Source organism: Gigantopelta aegis, chromosome 10 (assembly GCF_016097555.1).
Source record: "Gigantopelta aegis isolate Gae_Host chromosome 10, Gae_host_genome, whole genome shotgun sequence".
In the NCBI taxonomy this organism is placed as follows: Eukaryota; Metazoa; Mollusca; class Gastropoda; order Neomphalida; family Peltospiridae; genus Gigantopelta; species Gigantopelta aegis.
In genome coordinates this window covers 7121924-7145225 of record NC_054708.1, presented here as the reverse complement: position 1 = coordinate 7145225, position 23302 = coordinate 7121924, and the positions used below count along the sequence as shown (strand labels likewise).

Sequence of the window (23302 nt, the reverse complement as noted above, 5' to 3'; positions counted from 1 at the left end):
AGTTTGTTATTCTATTTATTACCTCAGCTATTTTGTCTCTAAAAGCCTTTATTTTCAACACACATGCACGTACATGTATAGAAACGATGTAAACCACTTTACACACTGTTGTGAGTATTGCTTTAACTTTGTAATTTAATCATGTTCATAGATAATTTTCAAAAACAAAATTTTATTTTATTTTGGTACAAAATCTATTATAAATTGTATTAAAATGACATTTTGTTATAAATTTAACACCAAAAACAGACAGCCGTAAACACAAACTCTTTAAATTACATGATGTTATTTTGTGTGTTTGCCAAATTGTGATGACGTCATATTTAGTAAACCGACAAGGTCATTGGTTTGTAAGAGTCCTATAGTATATTGTTTGTTAGACCAATGCAGAATATTTCCCACTGAGAAAATATGGAAAATACAGTGACCACTGGGGTGATAAATATGTTTATAAATCTGTTTGATTATGCAATATAATTTGTATTGGCTTAATGCTAAAAGGTTCTGTGTAACCGAATAATATGCAAATAACCGATTTATTCTATAAACAGATATGCAATTAAGTGAATTCAACTGTATAACCAAACCCATGTGTATAAGTACAGCTTCAGACAAGAGTACAAGTGAGGTATGTGATATGCCCATCAGGAGTTTGATGGAAAACCATAGATATTAAGGAATATGTTACGGGTATGATTAACTTCTAATTATGTGAATACAGACAAATTATTCGATTTATTTGTATCACAATGACCTAGTAATAGTACGCAACACACCGTCATACCAAGTTGTTCCTACATGTGAGGTTTGATGGTCCTGTACATGCATCTGTATGCAAGATATGGTAAGGACCAGGATTTACTGTTATGTGCAGTAGATTGTGAAAAGTAGATCACAGTGACCTAGTAATAGTACGCAACACACCGTCATCCCATGTTGTTCCTACATGTGAGGTTTGATGATCCTATACATTCATCTGTATGCAAGATATGGTCTGGACAAGAAAAAGTTAATGGACGGACGGACGGACGGACAATGCCATACTATAATACAACCCATTATAGATGGGCGTATAAAAAGACACACACACATACGTACACACATACACACACACAAACAAACACAAACATTAAAAAAATCAAAAACAAACCATCTCACATTCTTCCACTACATTTAAGTGAAAAACATTTTGACATTTCAAGTGTTTTTTTCTTTAATAGACACATTTAAGTTTAATACATGATGACATTTTAAAACTGTTTTCTCTCTTTTAATAGACACATTTAAATGGAATACATGATGACATTTGAAAACTGTTTTCTCTTTTTTAATAGACACATTTAAATGGAATACATGTTAACATTTATAAACAGGTTCTTTCGTCAACATAAAACAAGGTCAGTTGTCTTCCCACACTGGATCAACTCTGTCCAGCATCCCCCGTGACGTTTTCTTCCTTGTGTTCGCCATTTTGTCCAACATTTTCTTCGTCAAGCGTTTCGAATTGAGCGGACTCCAGCCTTTGAGCCTGGTGGATAACTCTACGAACACTGTAAAGTAAAACAGTCAGGCAACAGTTCTCTTTGATTGTCACAAGTCACCAACAACATGCACCAGTCAAAACATAAAACAATAATAGTGTCAAACTAGAGTCTCCACGAGTACGCGGGCACAGGAAGAGTCTAGCAAGACTAGAGTCCGTTCACAGGACTCGAGTACTCGTGCAAGGAAGAGCACTCTCATTTAATTCTATTTTTTACATCATTTTGCCATATGCTTGCTGCTGGTTACATTATGGGGCTATGAGATATGAAGGGAAACAAAAGACGAATGTGTGGAATACAATACAATGGCATGATTTGGCATCCATGTTCAGCACTGGAATTAAGATACATAATGCTATTTTACTTTATTCTTTAGTCTCATTATCATCTAGTGTAAGTGTCGGGTACTCGGGTCCGGGTCGAGTTTGACCCTCGAGTATTTTGGACTTGTGGAGGTCCTATGTAAAACACATCAGTGCAAAGCAAGAGCCCAAGAGGTTTTCCAACAACAGTGTAAGTCACAACAAAATGGTTAAGCTACAGTTGCATATACATGTATTTAAGTTTTTCATGTATATACTAAATGAATCTATGAACCGGTGTTCACATTTATCATTTCTGTATACCCGTACTCGTAATACATGCATGCATACTGTAAACCCATCTATTAAAGCACACTTAAATAAATTATTTTTGAAAGAACATGGCAAGAACATTGGAAAAGTTAGACGTCTTGCCCATAATGCTAATGATGGTGCTTTTTCCCCACAAGATATTTCTTGATCAGTGTATCCATAAACAAAATTGCTCGAAAAGTGATTCCAAGTTCGTGTTCATTGATCAGATAGTTCTTGGATGTCATGGAAACACAGACATGGCCGACACATTTTGATAACGTACATGTATATGAAAACATAGTTTTATGTGTAAAACTTGTAGCTTCAAGCAAGAGCCCAAGCACTTTCTCAGAACAGCACAGTAACAACCCAGAATGAATCACAAGGGTTTTTGACCAGTTAGTTTAGCCATATCTCTTCCTCTATGTATAAGATATATTTTTAAATGTGTGGGTGCCATGGTGGGAAGGCTATATATGTTCATAGCCCCCTCCCCATACTCCATGATAAGCTCTAGAAGAGCCTCAACTTGGCGCTCATACTATGATATGATACAAAACATACGAGTAAGTCTTTAAACAATATTTATTTTCATTATGAAATGGAATTGTTGAACCGACACTTCAACACCTATGTCTTGCATGTATAACATACATTAAATTTATTTTATAAAGAACAGCTTCAGATATACAACTGATATAACAGAAGCAAATAAAACACTACAGACAGCCATGTTAAATGTTTTATACGTCTATGGTCATATATTGGAGTACATTTAATACGAACAAATGCAAATGGCAACTAATATCACTTACAAGTATATGCCAGTGCAACATGAATAAGAACTAGGCACATGGCCAAATATCCATAAGAATCAGATATAGTGTATAATATGAACTGTAAACAAAACCATTGGTAATCATCAACTATTAATTATATAGGAATCTTATAATCTGAATAATATCTGAAAACATTAAACACTAACTACTACATTTAGTTTATCAAACATGGAAAGCATAATATGTCGGTTAAAAACAAACTTTTAGTTTTTTTATCTTTGACTTTTATCAAAAATATGAAAAGTGTAATGTGAATAAAAAAACAAACATTTTTCACTTTTAAATTTTGACTAATAATTATGATAATTATTTGATCTGCGTTTGACAATTTATCAAACACCTGAAAAATCCAACATGAATAAGAACTGAAAAATAGTTGTAACATGACTGTTAAATATAAAACATGACAATTACAACTTGAACAAAAACTAACAAAAAAAAATTAACCTGGGGATTTTCCCCATCCCAACCAGTGCCCCATAACTGGTATATCAAAGGCCATGATATGTGCTGTCTTGTTTCTTGATAAGTGCACATAAAAGATCTCTTGCTGGAAAAATTTAGCAGGTTTCCTCTAAGACTACATATCAAAAATAATCTATTTGACATCCAATAGCCGAGGATTAATAAATAATGTGCTCTAGTCAATGTTTCTGCCAGAAAGATAGAACAAATTTTTTGGGGATGGCGCTATGGAAATAAATGAAACCACAGTCAACAGAGGGTATGAAGGGGAGGGGAGGGCCTCCCCCAGAAAGAAAATGGGTTATGTTTAGGGTTAGGTTTAAGAAAATCACACAGTAATGATAAGAGTAATTAATTTTGTTAAAACGTTAACTTGAAACAAAACACTGCAAAACTATTTGGGTATGGCACCATACCCGTTTACTGGCCTCAGTGGCGTTGTGGTTAGACCATCAGTCTACAGGCTGGTAGGTACTGGGTTCGGATCCCAATCAAGGCATGGGATTTTTAATCCAGATACCGACTCCAAACCCTGAGTGAGTGCTCTGCAAGGCTCAATGGGTAGGTGTAAACCACTTGCACCGACCAGTGATCCATAACTGGTTCAACAAAGGCCATGGTTTGTGCTATCCTGCCTGTGGGAAGCGCAAATAAAAGATCCCTTGCTGCTAATCGGAAAGAGTAGCCCATGTAGTGGCGACAGCGGGTTTCCTCTCCAAATCTGTGTGGTCCTTAACCATATGTCTGACACCATATAACCGTAAATAAAATGTGTCGAGTGCATCATTAAATAAAACATTTCTTTCCATACCTGCTTTACCCTCTGGCAGAAACCCTGCTAATGGTATCATTACATAAAACAAATGTTAACTGAATGCAATATTTTTAAAAAAGAGAAGAAAAAAAGGAAAACAATGTTAACCATTGGTTCCTAAAAATCATAATAAGCATGTCACCAACTATCAGCAGTTAAATGTCCATTTCTTTAATAGTTCTAAAATGTCCTTTTAACAACAGACAGGTGTTCAGCTTTATTGCATTGTTACTTAAATCAGCAGACAAAGAGCCCCATCTTTCTGTCGCCCATGGCTAGTTAACAGATCTTTATGTTACCTAGGTTAACGATTGCATCAATATTATGTCAGTGTATGGAGTGTTGCAGGAGGAAAATAATGGATCTATTGTAAATGGTAAAATAAATATAGCAATCTTGGGATCGCAGTTTCAACTATCACAAAGTATGATAAGACAGCAGTACATCCATTTCTTATGTTCTTCTTAATTGTAAAGTAGCAGGTTTTTTTTGTTTGTTTTTTTAACCAATGTTTAAGAAGTGGGATTACTGTTTTGCCCCCTGCACTATCCTCTGACATACAACAAGTGTCTTAATTAACTGAGCCCAAAGAAAACTTCTTCCGTGAGTTTGTTATCTTGTCCTTGAATTTTGCATGCATGTGTTTTGTTTCCATGTGAGTCCAGCCTGCCAGCCTGGATAACGAATTGACGAACTCTGCAAATAAAACAATCACAATCAGCCAACACCTACAATGTATTGATCATCATGGTCGTTTTCAGAACTCTGCAAATAAAACAATCACAATCAGCCAACACCTACAATGTACTGATCATCATGGTCATTTTCAGAACTCTGCAAATAAAACAATCACGATCAGCCAACACCTACAATGTATTGATCATCATGGTCGTTTTCAGAACTCTGCAAATAAAATAACATCGATCAGCCAACACTTCAAATGTATCACCAACTCATGACTGGTATTACAAAGGTCGTGGTATGTGCTGTCCTTTCTATGGGAAAGTGCATATAAAGGATCCCTTGTTGCCAATGGAAAAATGTGTGTGTGTGTGTGTGTGTGTGTGTGTGTGTGATTGTATCAAGACATACTCCCTCCAAAAATTTATTGGAAATCAAAGAAAATTTTGACCCCCAAAACCCATCCCCTGCACATATACCTGAGTAGGCAATTTTTAATAAGTAAATGTTATTTAGTGGTGTTAAGCAAAAAGAAAAGGTATCGTGAGTTGTTTTCATACAGTTGTACCACATATAGTTTAATCTGAGGTTAAAGGTTACAGGTACATTCAAGGGTTAGAATCTGCAGTCAATTCTGATGTTTAGGCCTTGTATTGCTTGAACATAAATAGTAAAATACTGATAATACTCGATCCACAGCCTACTGTGCAGCAAACAAGGCAATAAAAGAACACTGCAAAGATGAATGGTTATATTCCTGAACACCTCGAAGACAAATGGCAGATACCGAGATTTTCAGTAGAGCGGCTTTGTTTTGTGAGGTATTTGGAAACTCAAACTCATAATACTATTTAAAGTTATAAATCCTTCATCAATAACAACAAAAAACTGTTCGACAATATACCGTACTTATAAAACTTTATTCAACTACCACTACTTAACAGGAGTCAAGTTTGGCTGACATCCCTGCCTGAATCAAAACCTTCTGGACTATGATTGACTCAAAACTATTAGAAGATCCCTGTTATACTTGACAGGTTTTTCCCATACTTGAAGCAAAGAAGAATGTTCTCTGAAATTCCATAAATGTTCCAAGATATTTGAGATATATCTTAATCCATTCATACTGTTCTTTATTATACATGTACTTTACAAGGGAGTCTAAATCATAGAACATTTGTGTGCAGTAAATCCACTCTGGACTTTCCCATGTCTGTAGTTTAAAGTACTGTTGTTTACAGTACTGTTCCCACCACTGAAGACATCTTCTCTATCTATAAACATTCAGTTGCAGCTTCTGAAGAGTTTGTTAAGCAGATCATTTCTTGGCATCTTTCTCACTTAGTTATTGCCTCATATTCATCAACACATTTTCCAGTCTTTGTTTTCCAGTATGTCTATGGATGTCTGCTTTATTCATCAACACATCTTCCAGTCTTTGTTTTCCACTATCTCTATGGATGTCTGCTTTATTCATCAACACATCTTCCAGTCTTTGTTTTCCACTATCTCTATGGATGTCTGCTTTATTCATCAACACATTTTCCAGTCTTTGTTTTCCAGTATGTCTATGGATGTCTGCTTTATTCATCAACACATCTTCCAGTCTTTGTTTTCCAGTATGTCTATGGATGTCTGCTTTATTCATCAACACAACTTCCAGTCTTTGTTTTCCAGTATGTCTATGGATGTCTGCCTTATTCATCAACACATTTTCCAGTCTTTGTTTTCCAGTATGTCTATGGATGTCTGCCTTATTCATCAACACACCTTCCAGTCTTTATTTTCCAGTATCTCTATGGATGTCTGCTTTATTCATCAATACATCTTCCAGTCTTTGTTTTCCAGTATCTCTATGGATGTCTTCCTTATTCATCAACACATCTTCCAGTCTTTGTTTTCCAGTATGTTTATCGATGTCTTCCTTATTCATCAACACATTTTCCAATTTTTGTTTTCTGTTATCTCTATGGATGTCTATTTCTCCTTTGTCTTAATTGATAGCCAATCAGGTTCTCACTTTCAGCAATTAGGCCAGGTGCAGATCCAGGATTTTTTGCAGGGAGAGGTCTACAGGCAAACACCTTGTATTGTACATTAACACTCAATGCTTCTTTAAAGTAAATGGAAATTCTTTTGTTCATTGTGAACAGAGGGATCCACCCACACTCCAACCCCCCTACCCCTCCACACACATCTGTCGGTTGTGATATTTCAAGTGACAACAGACTCAACTACCAGGCATTACAGTTCATGAAGAAAATGAAGAAGGGCTATCAGGATTAACGAAGCCGACTATGAATGGCTTCTTGCGCGCGTTGGTTACTTTGTCCTGGAACTTCTTGACAGTTTGTTTAGGATCCATCGGACTCCAGCCATTCACTGAGGTAGCCGTGCTCACGAACACTGCAATGTAAAACAACACAGGCAGATTTAACACCCGACACCGGCTCTAGTGGTACTGTACTGATGATCATCACCAACTGTTTCATCATTTACCTTTGTTGGGAATCCAATAGCTGATGTGTTTTTCATGCATAAGTGTTGCAGAATATACATTCATTCATTTGTTCAGTGCAAGATATTTAACACACGATATCTGCAATACAACACTCTAGTATCGTCCATTGAGAGATTTAACACTTGATATTTGCAATAAAGCACTCCCTGTTATTGTTTAGTGTGAGAGATTTAACACCTGATACTTGCATTACAATACTCTAGTATCGTCCACTGAGAGATTTAACACCTGATACTTGCATTACAATACTCTAGTATCGTCCACTGAGAGATTTAACACCTGATACTTGCATTACAATACTCTAGTATCGTCCACTGAGAGATTTAACACCTGATACTTGCATTACAATACTCTAGTATCGTCCACTGAGAGATTTAACACTTGATATTTGCTTTACAACACTCATTGGTATCGTTGAGTATGATAGATTTAACACTTGATACTTGCTTTACAACACTCATTGGTATCATTCAGTGTGAGAGATTTAACACTTGATACTTGCTTTACAACACTCACTGGTACACTTTAGTGTGGGCAGACGATTCAAAGTTTCAAAATCCTTGTCATAAATTGCAATATTTGAACTTACACAATTCACCAGTTTGGTTCTTTATTAAGTGTTTGCATAAATACTACAGATTGCAAACTATATAATTAATATAAAGCTATACCCTATCCAAAAGGAGTGTGTGTGTGTGTGTGTGTGTGTGTGTTTTGTTTAATGACAGCACTAGAGCACATTAATTTATTAATCATTGTCTACTGGATGTCAAACATATGGTCATTTTTGACAGTCATAGAGAGGAAACCTGCTACATTTTGTCATTAGTAGCAAGGGATATTTTATATGCACCATCCCACAGACAGGATAGTACATACCACAACCTTTGATATACCAGTCGTGTTGCACTGGCTGGAATGAGAAATAGCCCAATGAGCCCACCGACAGAGATCAATCCCAAACCAACTGCGCTACGTCCCACTCCTACAGAGAGGGAAACATACAGAGCGAGACAGACAGACAGAACAGAACTTTATTACACTCAGGCCGTTACAGAACGGTATATGAGGAACATGATACATAAGCTGTAGTGACAAGATATGGCTTATAGGAGACAATAGAATAATACAGACCCAGAGAGAGAATCATATTTTCTTAGTTTTGCAGAAAGTAATCAAAGGAAAGCATTATTATAATAAAAAAAAATATTAAAAAAATTGACAAAAGCTGTTTGTATCTGCACCTAGTAGATACTAAAATCTATCCATCTACAAGTACTTCTGGCAAACATTATTTCCACCTGAATCATGACCAATCAATGGTCAAAAGGTGGCTTGTAACACCCGAAAAATATGATTTGCTTGCAACACACTTCTAAAATTGGCAATATTAGCCTTACCATGTGTGCTGCGACCTCACCGTGGTGCAGGGGTGTAACATTCTCTTTGAGAATGGCCAATACAGCACAATTGAAATTTTGAGTAAAAGTCAGTATCTATCTGTGATATTTGTATTTTGCACAGTTCTTTACACTGTTTTTATTTAAATCTTGCATTTTTATATTGATGTTGATCATCACTTTATTTGTTTGCATTACCATAGTTTGACACCCAATAGCCGATGTATTTTTCGTGCTGGGGTGTTGTTAAACATTAATTAATTCATTCATTCATTCCATTACCAATCTGCATAGAGTGACTGGAAAAACCCATAATATTTCTACTCAAATCACCAGCAAAACTGAAGTTTGTTTGTTTAACAACAAAACTAGAGCACATTGATTAATTAATAAATCACCTGTTGGATGTCAAACCGATGGTAATTTTCTTGCAGTCTTTTAAGGAAACCTGTTACATTTTCTCATTACCAGAAAAACATCTCTTATTTCAGCACTTTGCCCACAGACTAGACTGTACATATACCATAACCTTTGATAAAGTCATGGGGCATTGGTTGAGATGAGAAAACAAGTCACTAGTACTGTAAATCATCAAATGTTAGCGTTCTTAAAATTTAGCGAAAACCCAAGAAGTGCTATATTGGTGACATAAAACTTTAGCGAGGTTGTCATATCAAACAGACAAAAAAATCAAAACACCTGAAGTCATAGGGTCCACTAAATATTATACTTTTGATAAATTTTGATATTATGCTACTTACAGACAACTCAAATTTAATAGAAAATTGTAGCAATGTGCATGCTAACCAGGGCTTCTAGATTATGGTAGCCCCACTCCCATGGTTAGTGATATTCAATGTAGGGCTAGTAAATAACTAATACAGGGCTTCTAGATTATGGTAGCCCCACTCCCACGGTTAGTGATAATCAGTGTTGGGCTAGTAAATAACTAATACAGGGCTTCTAGATTATGGTAGCCCCACTCCCATGGTTAGTGATATTCAATGTTGGGCTAGTAAATAACTAATACAGGGCTTCTAGATTATGGTAGCCCCACTCCCATGGTTAGTGATATTCAATGTTGGGCTAGTAAATAACTAATACAGGGCTTCTAGATTATGGTAGCCCCACTCCCATGGTTAGTGATATTCAATGTAGGGCTAGTAAATAACTAATACAGGGCTTCTAGATTATGGTAGCCCCACTCCCATGGTTAGTGATATTCAATGTAGGGCTAGTAAATAACTAATACAGGGCTTCTAGATTATGGTAGCCCCACTCCCATGGTTAGTGATATTCAATGTAGGGCTAGTAAATAACTAATACAGGGCTTCTAGATTATGGTAGCCCCACTCCCATGGTTAGTGATATTCAATGTAGGGCTAGTAAATAACTAATACAGGGCTTCTAGATTATGGTAGCCCCACTCCCATGGTTAGTGATATTCAATGTAGGGCTAGTAAATAACTAATACAGGGCTTCTAGATTATGGTAGCCCCACTCCCATGGTTAGTGATATTCAATGTTGGGCTAGTAAATAACTAATACAGGGCTTCTATATTATGGTAGCCCCACTCCCATGGCGAGTGATATTCAGTGTTAGGCTAGTAAATAACTAATACAGGGCTTCTAGATTATGGTAGCCCCACTCCCATGGCGAGTGATATTCAATGTTGGGCTAGTAAATAACTAATACAGGGCTTCTATATTATGGTAGCCCCACTCCCATGGCGAGTGATATTCAATGTTGGGCTAGTAAATAACTAATACAGGGCTTCTAGATTATGGTAGCCCCACTCCCATGGTTAGTGATATTCAATGTTGGGCTAGTAAATAACTAATACAGGGCTTCTAGATTATGGTAGCCCCACTCCCATGGTTAGTGATATTCAATGTTGGGCTAGTAAATAACTAATACAGGGTTTCTAGATTATGGTAGCCCCACTCCCATGGTTAGTGATATTCAATGTTGGGCTAGTAAATAACTACTATTGCCATGCCCGATGGCTAGTGAAAAAAGAAATGTTGCAGTTTAGTCTATTTTGTAAATATGAATATTCTGTCCCCACCCCAACCCCCACTGTTAGTGTTTTTAAGCTCTATCTTCCTCTTTAGGTGACATCCCTGATTATTACTATTATTTAGTAAAATTGTATTAACTTAAAGTAAAGTAGTACTAGTGAATTTTTAATTGTGGCTAGTAAATGTTTTAAATCACTGATCCCATGGCTAGTAGATTTTATAAAAATTCTAGATGGCCTGATGCTAACTAACTACATATATTGTTATTGTTTGGCTAATGCAATAGCATGTAACCATTACTGTGTATCAAGTTAATCACTGATAAAACAATTGCACAGTTTGTAGAAGCAGTCTGTTGTATGTATGTATGCATCTTTAAATTTAACGTCATCAAATATTAAAGTCTTGTATGGTCTCGCTAAATTCGCAAAGATTTTATGTTCACTAATTTTCTGATTTACAGTAACTCCAATAGTCAAAGGCTGTTGGACATATGTACACAGAATCTAGTTATGTGATTCAGTTCAAGACATGCAGAAACAAATTCACAGTATCAGTGTGTTCATTTTGACAAATACTACAAATAATAAGATATTGCAAAAACAGTTAAGAAAAGAAAACAAATTAACAGATTTATTCACTGTGTTGCTTGGACAATCACATTGTATTAAAAAGAAAATCCCGACATTCAATACGGCTATTTGTCATCTCTTCACATTCAATACGGCTATTTGTCATCTCTTCACATTCAATACGGCTATTTGTCATCTCTTCGTGCCTTCATTAAACCTTTTAGTTTTTACTTGTGCACTATATTTGATATTTGTTTTCCATGGCATGTTTTTTTGGTGTGGACATTTTCTTAATTGCAGGGGTCGAGTATTCATGTATGTCACGTCACAACCCATACAAGTGAAGCAGTGTGAAATTCTAGAACCAAACAAGCTGCTGGCTGCCATCCTGGACAGGATACTTCCTTCGTGAATTTGTCACTTTGTCCTGTAATTTCTTTTGCATCCGTTTAGAGTCCATTTCACTCCAACCTCTTTTCTTGCACACATTCTCCATGAGCACTGTAAAGCAAAACAACTACAGTAAAAAAAACTATGTATACCAGTGTCTTGTTTCTGTGTCAATAAACCAGTCTAACACAATATGAGAAACCAGTGTGAAACATCAACTGAACTTCAGAAATATTTCACAAAATGATATTAAAACATAAACTGAAATCATAATAAACTACACTTCTGTGGCCTCCATGCTTGTACTGATGCTAAGCAGTACTGTTGGAAGGTTGCAGATGTCTAAACACCATATATATATATATATGCAGGCTACATCACACATCCACACTGATGTGACACTCTAGAAAGGAGCAAGATCTTGGCCACTGTCCTCTAATGGATAAAGAAACTTCCTCCGTGCATTTGTCATTTTAGCCTGCAGTTTCTTCTGCACCAGTTTTGGATGTATGTCACTCCAGCATTTCGTCTTGGATACAAATTCGAAGAACACTGCAAAGCAAAACAACTACAGTCATGTAACGTCTGCATCTGGAATCTGCGTAATAAACCATGCCACATCCTTATTTAAACGAACACGAGTGAAGTCAGAAATTAACTGAATAAAACATTTTTTAATAAATTGGCAAAACCAAACAAGAACACCTGTAATGATGATTTAACATCAAATTAAAATAACTGGAAAAATCGGGTGTCACGGATCCCAAATATAACCTAATGGTGGGCACATGCAACAGAATGTTATTTTTTTTACATGTAACAAAGATAAAAGAAACTGTGTGGAAGAAACATGCATACACTAAATGCACGAATGCCTGTAACAGCAGTGATGAAATTATAATTGACAAATCAATACTAAAATTATTTCCAAAATTTCACCAGATACAATGTTCGCCACCAACAAATTATGTCAACTGCCAATAAAAAAAAAAAATCACTAAATGTTTGATGTCAAACTTTCCAATAAAATGTTATGTCTCACTAATAAGATGAAGCCTTTACTCATCAACAATGATGGTTTGACTCACTAATAAACTGGTGCCTGGCTTACAGTATAATATGTCTGGCATCATCAAATGATGGTCGACTCACCAATAAACTGATTCTTGGCTTACGTAAAATATGATGTCCAACACATTTGTAGTAATGTCTAGTAAACAAACTTCAATACAAGAACGAAGAAAAGTAAACTTAAAACGTTTCGTTTTTCCATTGTAGTAACATATTTCATTTTATGCTTTCAATAGTAAAATATATGGTCAAAAATATTTCATACTGTTATTATAGTTTTAATTTTTTTAATTGTTCATCATATTAGTAAGATTCAGCAGTAAAATAATCAATATTTATCAAGAAACTAAGACTAGAACATATTAAAAGTTATGTGTTTTGTTTAAATTGCCAATAAATATAGGCATGGCCCTTAAATGTTTCCATACTTTTCTAGAGGTCGTGCATTCTAAATATAGTGACACTGTGACCGTGTATAGCCTCGTTTTGATTGTCAACAACCAGAATTATATTCGTGTATGGTAAGTACTGGGGCTATTTTTAAGCATGGGGATGTCAGTAAAATCACGCTCTCTGTTATTTTATGACCAAACAGAAAAACTATGAATACTTACCCGGTTTACACACTTATGTATGAACGGCTTCGCGTTAATGTGCTACGCCATTCATACAGTGTGTAAAACGGTTTTGGTGTTTATCATTGCATGAACATCAAAAATATAAAGTTCAATTTTTAAATCTTGGTCACTTCCATCTAAGTTTGCTACATGGGCTTTCAGTAACTGGCTTACACTTTGACCAGTTTTTTGTGGTGTTTTTCCCCATCAGTAATTGTAAAGAACAAAACCAAAACGATCACGGTAAAAGGCAGGTCAAAGGAAAGTTTAAATAAGGTTGTGAATGCTAACCAATATTTGTTCTGTGCACAATGTTTTGTCGGACACTACATGGGGGTCCAGGAACCCTGTCTCACACTTTTAGCTGACGCTTTGCCCTCGGAAGTGTGAAAAGCTCTAGCTTGTTTATTTCTCATGTATTTACACTTGTCAAGAAATTTCTTGACAAATACTTTATGATGAAGATTTATCCATCTCTTCTTGTTGCAGTATGTGACCATGAACTCTGAAACAAAACCATATTGTTAGTGTTTAATTTCAGTTGTGGGGATTCTTAAGCGAAAGAACCTAATTTTTTTACTTCAAATATGTCTTTTGTAATATGTGTATACCAACAAGCTTTGTCAAGGTTTGTCCATTTAGTGTTTAACTTTAGATTTTGTATTCCATATTCTCTTAGAATATATTTATTGTGTGCTCACAGTGGTATAAATAACAACTGACAACCCTGGTGACAAGCATATTAGAAGAAAATAAGATTTCCAATTGAAATACTAGTTCTGACTCCTGATAAACCATTAAATATATCACCAGTATTTGGCTTCAGTTCCCATTTCCATGAGGTCATTCATGTCAAAAGCTGATTTTCTGCATCTAAACAACTCCTCATCTTGTCACAACCATAAAAACTGGTGTCAACAACTAGTCCCAATTGTGGAAATAACATTTATGTCCCTTGCATGTTGTTAGTTAGTCACAATATGTGCAACAACATAGCTAAACTGATCATTATGAAGAATATATAAATTAAGTTGTAGTTATTTCTATGATGTATTAAAAAAAACCCAAAACAACAACACCCAAAGAAGCATCAATGTAAACACAATCAACTTCTAAAAGACACAACACCTTGTTTCATTCATTTTTATTTTCAGTTTATTTATGTGATATCCATTTGAAGTTTTAGGTTCAATCAAGTTGTACTGGGCACACAGCTTAGCTGTCTGTCGAGGACAGGGGTTAGTGGATCTGAACCCAGTACCAATTAGTACAGGTTTAACCTCTATGCATGTTCGTACACTAGCAATATTTATTATCAGCAACACAAGTGAAGAAAATGATGACTTAATAGGCATAAGGCAAGTGAAGAAAATGATGACTTCATAGGCATAAGGCAAGTGAAGAAAATGATGAGTTGATACGCATAACACAAGTGAAGAAAATGATGACTTGATAGGCATAACACAAGTGAAGAAAATGATGACTTAATAGGCATAAGACAAGTGAAGAAAATGATGACTTGATAGGCATAACACAAGTGAAGAAAATGATGACTTGATAGGCATAACACAAGTGAAGAAAATGATGACTTAATAGGCATAAGACAAGTGAAGAAAATGATGACTTCATAGGCATAAGACAAGTGAAGAAAATGATGACTTAATAGGCATAAGACAAGTGAAGAAAATGATGACTTGATAGCATCCTGTGATAAAGCGCGTGCCTGATGCGTGGCCTGAAGAAAATGATGACTTAATAGGCATCAAGGAAATGATGACTTGATAGCATCCTGTGATAAAGCGCGTGCCTGATGCGTGGTCGGTCTAGGATTGATCTCCATCAGTGGGCCTCAATAGGCTATTTCTCGTTCCAGTCAGATCACCACGACTGGTATATCAAAGGTCCCGATATGTGTTGTCCTGTCTGTGGGAAAGTGCATATAAAAGATCCCTTGCTGCATCAGGATAAATGTAGCAGGTTTCCTCTGATGAACTTGAGAAGGAAATGTTTTATTTACCGATGCATTCAACACACCTTATTTACGGTTATATAGCATCAAACATATGGTCAAGGACCACACAGATAATGAGAGGAAACCTGTTGTTGCCACTTCATGGGCTACTCTTTTCGATTAGCAGCAAGGGATCTTTTATATGCACCATCCCACAGACAGGGTAGTACATACCACAGCCTTTGATGTACCAGTCGTGGTGCAGTTGCTGGAACAAGAACTAGCCAAATGGGCCCACTGATGGGGATAGATTCGAAACCGACCGTGCATTAAGCGAGCGCTGTACCACTGGGCTACATCCCATCCCCTCCTCTGATGACTACATGTCAGAATGACCAAATGTTTGACATCCAATAGCCGAGGAGAAACTGTTTTAAAAAAGATACTCTTTGTTTTTCTTGTTTTAATAATGTTTTTACAGGTTTCACTGTACATGCCTAAAGTGACAAATGACAAAACAGATTGAAAATTATTTTTTAAATCCTTTAATAATCATAATACTTACAAAATGACAAAGAGAAAATATTTATGACACAAGGACACTGAACAAAGAAAATATCTGTTAACCATTGGAGGATACCAAGATTAAATTTTAAACCAATTGGTATTTTGGCAACAGGATAGGACCACCTAAAAAATTCACAGTTCGTGGACATGTTTTAGTATAAACCATAGCAAATGTAAACAATGACAATGTATAACACACTTGAAAACAAACAGTTCATCTTAATTATGTTTTGTGAAATCTACATGTAATTTTCAGTAATTTTAGTGAAGTACATGCCAAAACACGGATTTCAAATGACTGCACTGTGTTGATAACTCAGTCTGGTTTCACTACTGATTCATTTGCACACAACGGTATTAGATAAAACTTAAAAGGTAACGTACCGCTTTCAACTTAAGGTACTTAAAGGAACTGTCCCGAGCTTTACACCACTATTAAGATTTTTCAGAGTAACAGAGCCTTGTTAACAACAACGATGGCAAATTAAAGACATTTTCTTCTTTAAAGATGCAGACCCTAGTTTCAGTCTGTGAAAATGGACAGTAAGTTTAGTTAATCTACAAACCTGCAAAACATTTGGATACGGCTATAACAGAGAAAAGCTGAAGTTTGTGATGTTTAAACCTGAAAATTTTGTCTGAATATAGACGAACGTGCGTTTTTAGAATTATGAAAATTGCATTTTGGGGTATTACAAAAAACAGGGATGGCCAGAACCACTTCAGGCTTTAGTAGTGAAAAATATGTTGTAGTGTCTGTCCCTTTAAATAATCAGTGTTGACACATTCAGCGGGTTTCTCATCGTCCTGGTGTTTGCAGTGGCTCAATCTTCATTTCATTTCAAAACAAATTATTCTTTGTGTAACTAAAATCCAGGGTCCATATTTTCGAAGCTATCTTAGCACTATGAAATCATAAAACCATCGTAAACGATGATGTCATTGTAAGCTGTAGTGACATCACAGCCTACAATGGTTTTACGATTTCACAGCTCTAAGATACTGTTGAAAATCCCTAGCCTGCTTATGCTTATTACAAACATTAAGATGGCCAAAAACACATTGAATATACAGACACTGATATTCTAAACAAGAAAATATATTTATGATATAATTTTAATAGTTGAAAATGGTTTATTAGTCTAGAACATGTTAAAATGGCAGCAAACTCAGAGCATCGTTCATCATTCAAGCGTAAACATCTCTACAAGTGGTCAACATTCACCAGTCATATCATGTGATGACATAAAGAATCAAGTCGTCGCTACAGACATGTTAAAACAAACATCCCACCCCTACCCCTATTCTGTACAAAACAATTTCAGGAAAATGTATTTACAAAAATATTTACACAAACGTGGACAGGATGAAGTCCAGTGGTAAAGCGCTGACTTGATGCTCAGTTGGTCAAAGATTGATCCCAGTCGGTGGGCCAATTCTCATTCCAGCCAGTGCACCACAACTGGTATATCAAAGGCCATGGTATGTACTGTCTTTCTGTGGGATGATGCATATAAAAGATTCTGTTCTATTAATGGAAAAATGTAGTGGGTTTTCTCTCTAAGACTATATGTCGGAATTATTCAATGTTTGACATCCAATAGCTGATGATTAATAATCAATGTGCTCTAGTGGTGTCATAAAACAAAACACACTTTATTCACACAAAGATTTGTTAGTGATCATGCTATCTTATTGGATGTAATTCTCATAAGTAGTCTTCTACATTTTGTCATTACAAAATGGGATCTTTTATGTTCACTTTCCCACAGACAGGACAGCACACATCACAGCCTTCGATATACCAGTCATGGAGCATTGGTTGGGATCAAAGAAGGGGATTCGAAGGAGGCACCTTAATTCACTTCAATTATTGTATGCCTAGTATCGCGACCACATCTTTTCTCTCATGCACACATCATCATTTAACTCTATGAGTTTTGGGTGATGATGATAACTAGTTTAACGTGCCCATATACCACTAGGGTTTCGAACACGCCCATCCCGAGTCCGACCTCCGATAAGATTGGTGGCCTGACTCGGGATGGAGGGGGGGGGGGGGGGGGGGGGGGGTGAGGATGGGGTTGAAAATGGGTAGAATTTTGAAAATAGCAATTAGTAAAAAAGTTAATTGAATAAATAAAATAAATAAAAAGGTTACAAGCCAAAATAAAAAAGAATTGACTGCTCGGCCGAATATTTATATAATTTGGAGCATTTTAGAAGGACAGTCCAAAATTAAATAAGAGAAAGAAGAGAGGATTGAACTATTTAATAACATTAAAAAAAAGAAGTAATTTCGACATAAAATTTTGAACGCAGATCTAAAAGTTTAAAGTCCGATCGATAGGTCCACGCGAGTGGCCTCGTTAAGACCATTTGGGTGCACAGCTTAAAGGGACGAGATGGGTTGCATCCCGTCAAGAAAACCCCTAGATTGACAGTCGATAGATGTTGAAGGTGTAGTGCCGTGCTGAAATACAGATCTTGGGAAGCCGGATTCGTCTGAACGAGAGAGAGTATCAGACTAGGGTATAGTCCAGTCGTCATGGGTTGGTATAATGGTGCGGACGGGCCCGACTCCGGAGGATATGAGATGGTATTGCTTTAAAGTCTAGAAAAAGAGTAGTAGGGGCCGACCCCGCTTCCTATTTCTTCTTAGAGTGGGGCGGTCAATCTTCCAGTGCTGCTAGGACAGGCTCGGACATGTAGAGACTAAACGCGAACAACCGTGGAGTTCTGCAGAATGGCCGTCATACAAGTCACGAAAAAACAAGTCGACAGTCAGACGGAGAAATGACGTGGAGGCAAGGAATCTCGCTAAAAAAGAATCCAACCTGGTAGTGCAGGCTGTCGAAACGAGAAGCGTTCCAGCGTTCAATCAGTTCCAATGGCCGCATACATCCCAGTAGAAAACTTCATTTTGCTGACAAAAACAACGAAATGAAGGACCCCCAAGTCGAGCACATGAAAGCACGTGCAGTGTGCACAAGCAAATGGGTGAATTAAAACACTGACCCTACTCATTTGATTCATTCTGGAATACAAGTAGCTCTAATTAAGATAACCTGTCATGTTTCTCAATATGTAGGACATAGAGATTATTATACAAGTTTGTGTGTCGTACTGATTTTACGAAATGAGTGTCAGGATTGTTGTTTTGCCTGAGCGAGAGCAATACATGAATCCTGAGTATGGCACACACGTGCGAGTGTAATAATTTCTTTATTATCCATATCATTATTGTTATTTTTTTTATGAATAACAAGGACCATTTCAAAATGCTTCAACCACAACTAGAAGGAGTAAAGTTTGTTTTATTTAACTACGCCACTAGAGCACAGTGATTTTTTATCTTATCATCGGCTATTGGACGTCAAACATATGGTCATTCGGACACTGTTTTTTAGAGGAAACCCGCCGTCGCCACATAGGCTACTCTTTTACAACAGGCAGCAAGGGATTTTTTATTTGCGCTTCCCACAGGCAGGATAGCACAAACAATATTTCATTGAACCAGTTATGGATCACTAGTCGGTGCAAGTGGTTTACACCTACCCACTGAGCCTTGCGGAGCACTCACTCAGGGTTTGGAGTCGGTATCTGGATTAAAAATCCCACGCCTCGACTGGGATCCGAACCCAGTACCTACCAGCCTGTAGACCAATGGCCAAACCATGACACCACCAAGGCCAGTACAACTAGAAGGAGACAATAAAATGACGTCATATTCCACATGCAAAGTTTTAGCTAGGACTGAGGAAAACAAAGTCATGTTATGACGTCGCTTCCCAAAATTACATCATTACACTTGTTATTACATGTGTGCTTCGTATGATTATTATTAACCCAGTTTTGTTGAACCACGTGGATAATAAATGGTTATAACAATATGGCTCTTGGACTTGAAACTCATCAAAGACATCATTTTATGAATGTGGCCAATGTGGCTAGAATAAAATCATAGGAATCTGGATGGACATCCAGACATTTTAATTAACAAATAAAAGTTTCAATAATAGTTTCCTAACGTTTTAAAAAAAATAAAACATAATTTATATAACACAAAATACATATGGATTTAACACATACTAAATTATGTACATGAACAATGAAGAAATATTTCTTCAAAAGTTTTTTTTAGAAAACTACAAGGAATAGTATAATTATTTAGTGTTAACATAGAAAGGTCATTGTGTCTATTTTGTCAAATGCAGATATACAAAGCTGCCAAATATGCTAATATTGGTTATAAGTATGTAGACCAGCTTTTGATATACCAGTGGTGGAGTAACAGTTGGAATGGGAAATAGCCCCAAGGGCTCATGGACCAGAATCAATCCTATGACCTATCAAATTACAAGTAACTAAGCTCTCTACTTTGAAGGTGCACCCACTTGTGGAAACACAAAATGAAAAGCCTTATGTCTACAAGCAATATTCAAAACAACGCATTCTTGAACTAATTTAAACAGCGTGTAAACATTTATAATATACAAGTTCCAAGATCAAGCATTACTCAATAGGACTACATGTAGGACCAAATTAAATGTATCCCTCATATGAGGTAACAGTTTCCATTCCAAGTGTTTGTGAACCAGTGTGTTGTTCATGTCGTTTTGTCTTCAGTCTAGAATAGGTACATTTGTTAATGACTTTTCGCAGAAAATGCTTGAAACCCATTGGCTGCCATCTCTTCTTCAAGGTCACAGATTTGAGGAACTCTGAAAGAAAATCATGTTGTTATTCCCAGAGTTACGATTCTATGTGTTGGAAATTTATAGTGCAGACACATAGCTATTGTCCAGAACTTGGCTACTGTAAGTCCAGAAAACATAACATATGGAAATACCCATTTTAGAAATGGTCAGCTGTCCATCACATGCTGGTTTTAAGGGGATCAACACAGATCTAAACTTGTATCACATCATACATGACAGATGTACTTTTCCCCAACAGATTATTTGAATATAAAAATGCAAATTAGGTAAAGGTGACAAAATGCTTTACAATAAAGCATCACCATAGCTGGTTGATAAAATTTAAAAACACCATTTTTGAGTGGTTTCTGATGCCCTGGGTCTTGTTGAAATTCCATATTACCAGTAAATTAAGTATTAATTTAGTTCATTACAATCTGATCATCTTTATCCTTTCATCCCTCAATGTTTTCATTTCTCCCTCCTTCCCATCCCCACATCAAAGGACATGGTATGTACTATCCTATGGGGAAATTCATTTAAAGATCCCTTGTTATTTTTTTGCTCCTAGCAACCTGTATGGCAGCAATTTTTCCACGCTCATTCTTGACTACCGGTAATATAATCAAGTTGGACATAATAACTGCACCAGTAGTTTAAAAAATATGTTCAAGTTTTTGTTAAACGAAATATTCCTATTCTCGTTCCTCCACATGTAGTTGGCCTCAGACCACAATTAATTTCGCTATATGTTTCTATATAGCCTTAGTGGCTATAACATTTTTATTAATATAAGCAGGCCCATGAAGTTTTGTATGTACCTTTGCCTGCATGGGGGACACATACCCTGAAAAGGACAACCCCTGTTGTCCAGCTCTTTCTCCCAGCATATTGGTTTAAACAGACACACCCTCTAAACCAGGCCGGAGTACACCCATTTTACACAAAAAGCACTACTTTTGCATGGGCCGGAATTACCACAAACAAGTCTTCAATGTCAACAAGTTACACATGTTTACAAACTACATGCTATCCCCTGTCACTTCAGTCAAACAGTTGCCACTTCATAGCTGTCTGCCATGAAATAATCACAGTCAAACAGCAGACTACTTGCGCGGTGAAACTTCCGGATTTTGGACAACCAAATGGGAAGATAACTGTAATCTGAGGCCTATCAGTCAATTTTTTCCCCTAAAAACTGGCCCACACTAATGCATTCCAATGATATACATATTAAAGCAATGCTCGGTAAGTATCGGTATGTCACCTTTAAACTGAGAGTATACAGAGGCTGTGTTAAAACACCTACCACAGTGCCTTGCCATGGCCAATTTTAGCAATGGAAACTTGAGGGACACCAACTTCAAAATGTAATAACTTTATCAAATTTTTGAATTTCTTCATACAATGAGCAGCTATTTTTTCTTCTACATATGTTCTATCTGCACAGTGTTGTCTTGGAAAGATTTTGAAATATTTAAAGGAAAACAAATCAATCATTAGATTTTACTTCATTTTTAATGAAATATTAAACTTAAATTTAAATTTTTGAAAAACAAAAAAATCTAAAACTGTAAAATTTTGCATTTTAGATATAAGTGGAGGCTTAGTAAAGATATGGTGACTGAATTCATGATACATTATTAGAAATGAGTCAGAGGGATGGTGAAAGTCACAAAATTGGGTCCATTTGCAACAAATGTTTACACACTAATTTCAGGAAAAATTAGACATGATAGGCCTCATATTCAATTTTGACCTGCTGTATTTACTTAATCTACTTCATTTACTGTATTGGACATGTAGCCACTTTGTAAAAGGCAAAACAGTCCATATAAATGCATATTAATATGAATATGCCCTACAGATATTACTTAGGTATACACCATAATATTTTTTTTGTTGACGACAACTTTGAAAATGAAGATTTTGTCACAAAATGCTGATATAAATCCTACCAAGAGGTACTTGCACCATATTTTTCAGTTTCCAGTGATAACTGTTAACAAGTGTAGTCATGTGCCAGTGTCTGGGATACCTCAGTTTGTATTTCTTGATTGGAAGGATGTTTGTAGTAATGACCACTGAATATGCATTATGGATTATTCTGCCATATGTATTACAAGCCAAATGTTAACCTTTTTGGCACATTTTCTGCAATAAACTTGACAAGTATACCAGCATCTGATTACTGAACACAATAAATACATTCAGACAGCATAGAATATTAGCCTATTAGATTTTCTAAGGATAAAAGACCATTTTTGAAAAATGACTGAAGTGTGTAATTTACATAAATGTAGGTGAAATGTATTATTAGAGTACTTAATCTTGTTAAAAACTGTATACTATTTATTTAAAGTGTTTAATTACATTTAGTAGTGATATATTCATTATATTTAGATCTTCTGTCCAATTGCAATAATTGAGAAACTCATTAAAATTCAATATGTAAAAAACATTAAAATCTCAATATTGACTAACAAAATCCAACTTTTGCTCTTTTTTTACCAAAATATTAGCTCAAAACT

At 36.1% G+C, this 23302-nt stretch overlaps 1 protein-coding gene across 9 annotated transcripts in view; it reads right to left on the bottom strand.

The window, feature by feature from the left end:
• LOC121383032 overlaps positions 1–23302 on the bottom strand; it is a 101946-nt gene that overhangs the window by 6702 nt on the left and 71942 nt on the right. The window contains exon 5 of one of the 9 annotated variants that reach the window (XM_041512778.1): positions 1188–1550. The exons of 3 other annotated variants lie outside the window; for them this stretch is intronic. In XM_041512778.1, coding sequence (XP_041368712.1) covers positions 1399–1550 — 152 coding nt within the window. In that variant the 3' untranslated portion in view covers positions 1188–1398. Of the gene's footprint in view, positions 1–1187; positions 1551–4263; positions 4976–5013; positions 7367–11535; positions 11977–11998; positions 12418–19730; positions 20796–23302 lie in introns of those variants that run through there. 5 more of the 9 variants (XM_041512783.1, XM_041512776.1, XM_041512780.1 and 2 more) reach the window with 5 other exon arrangements.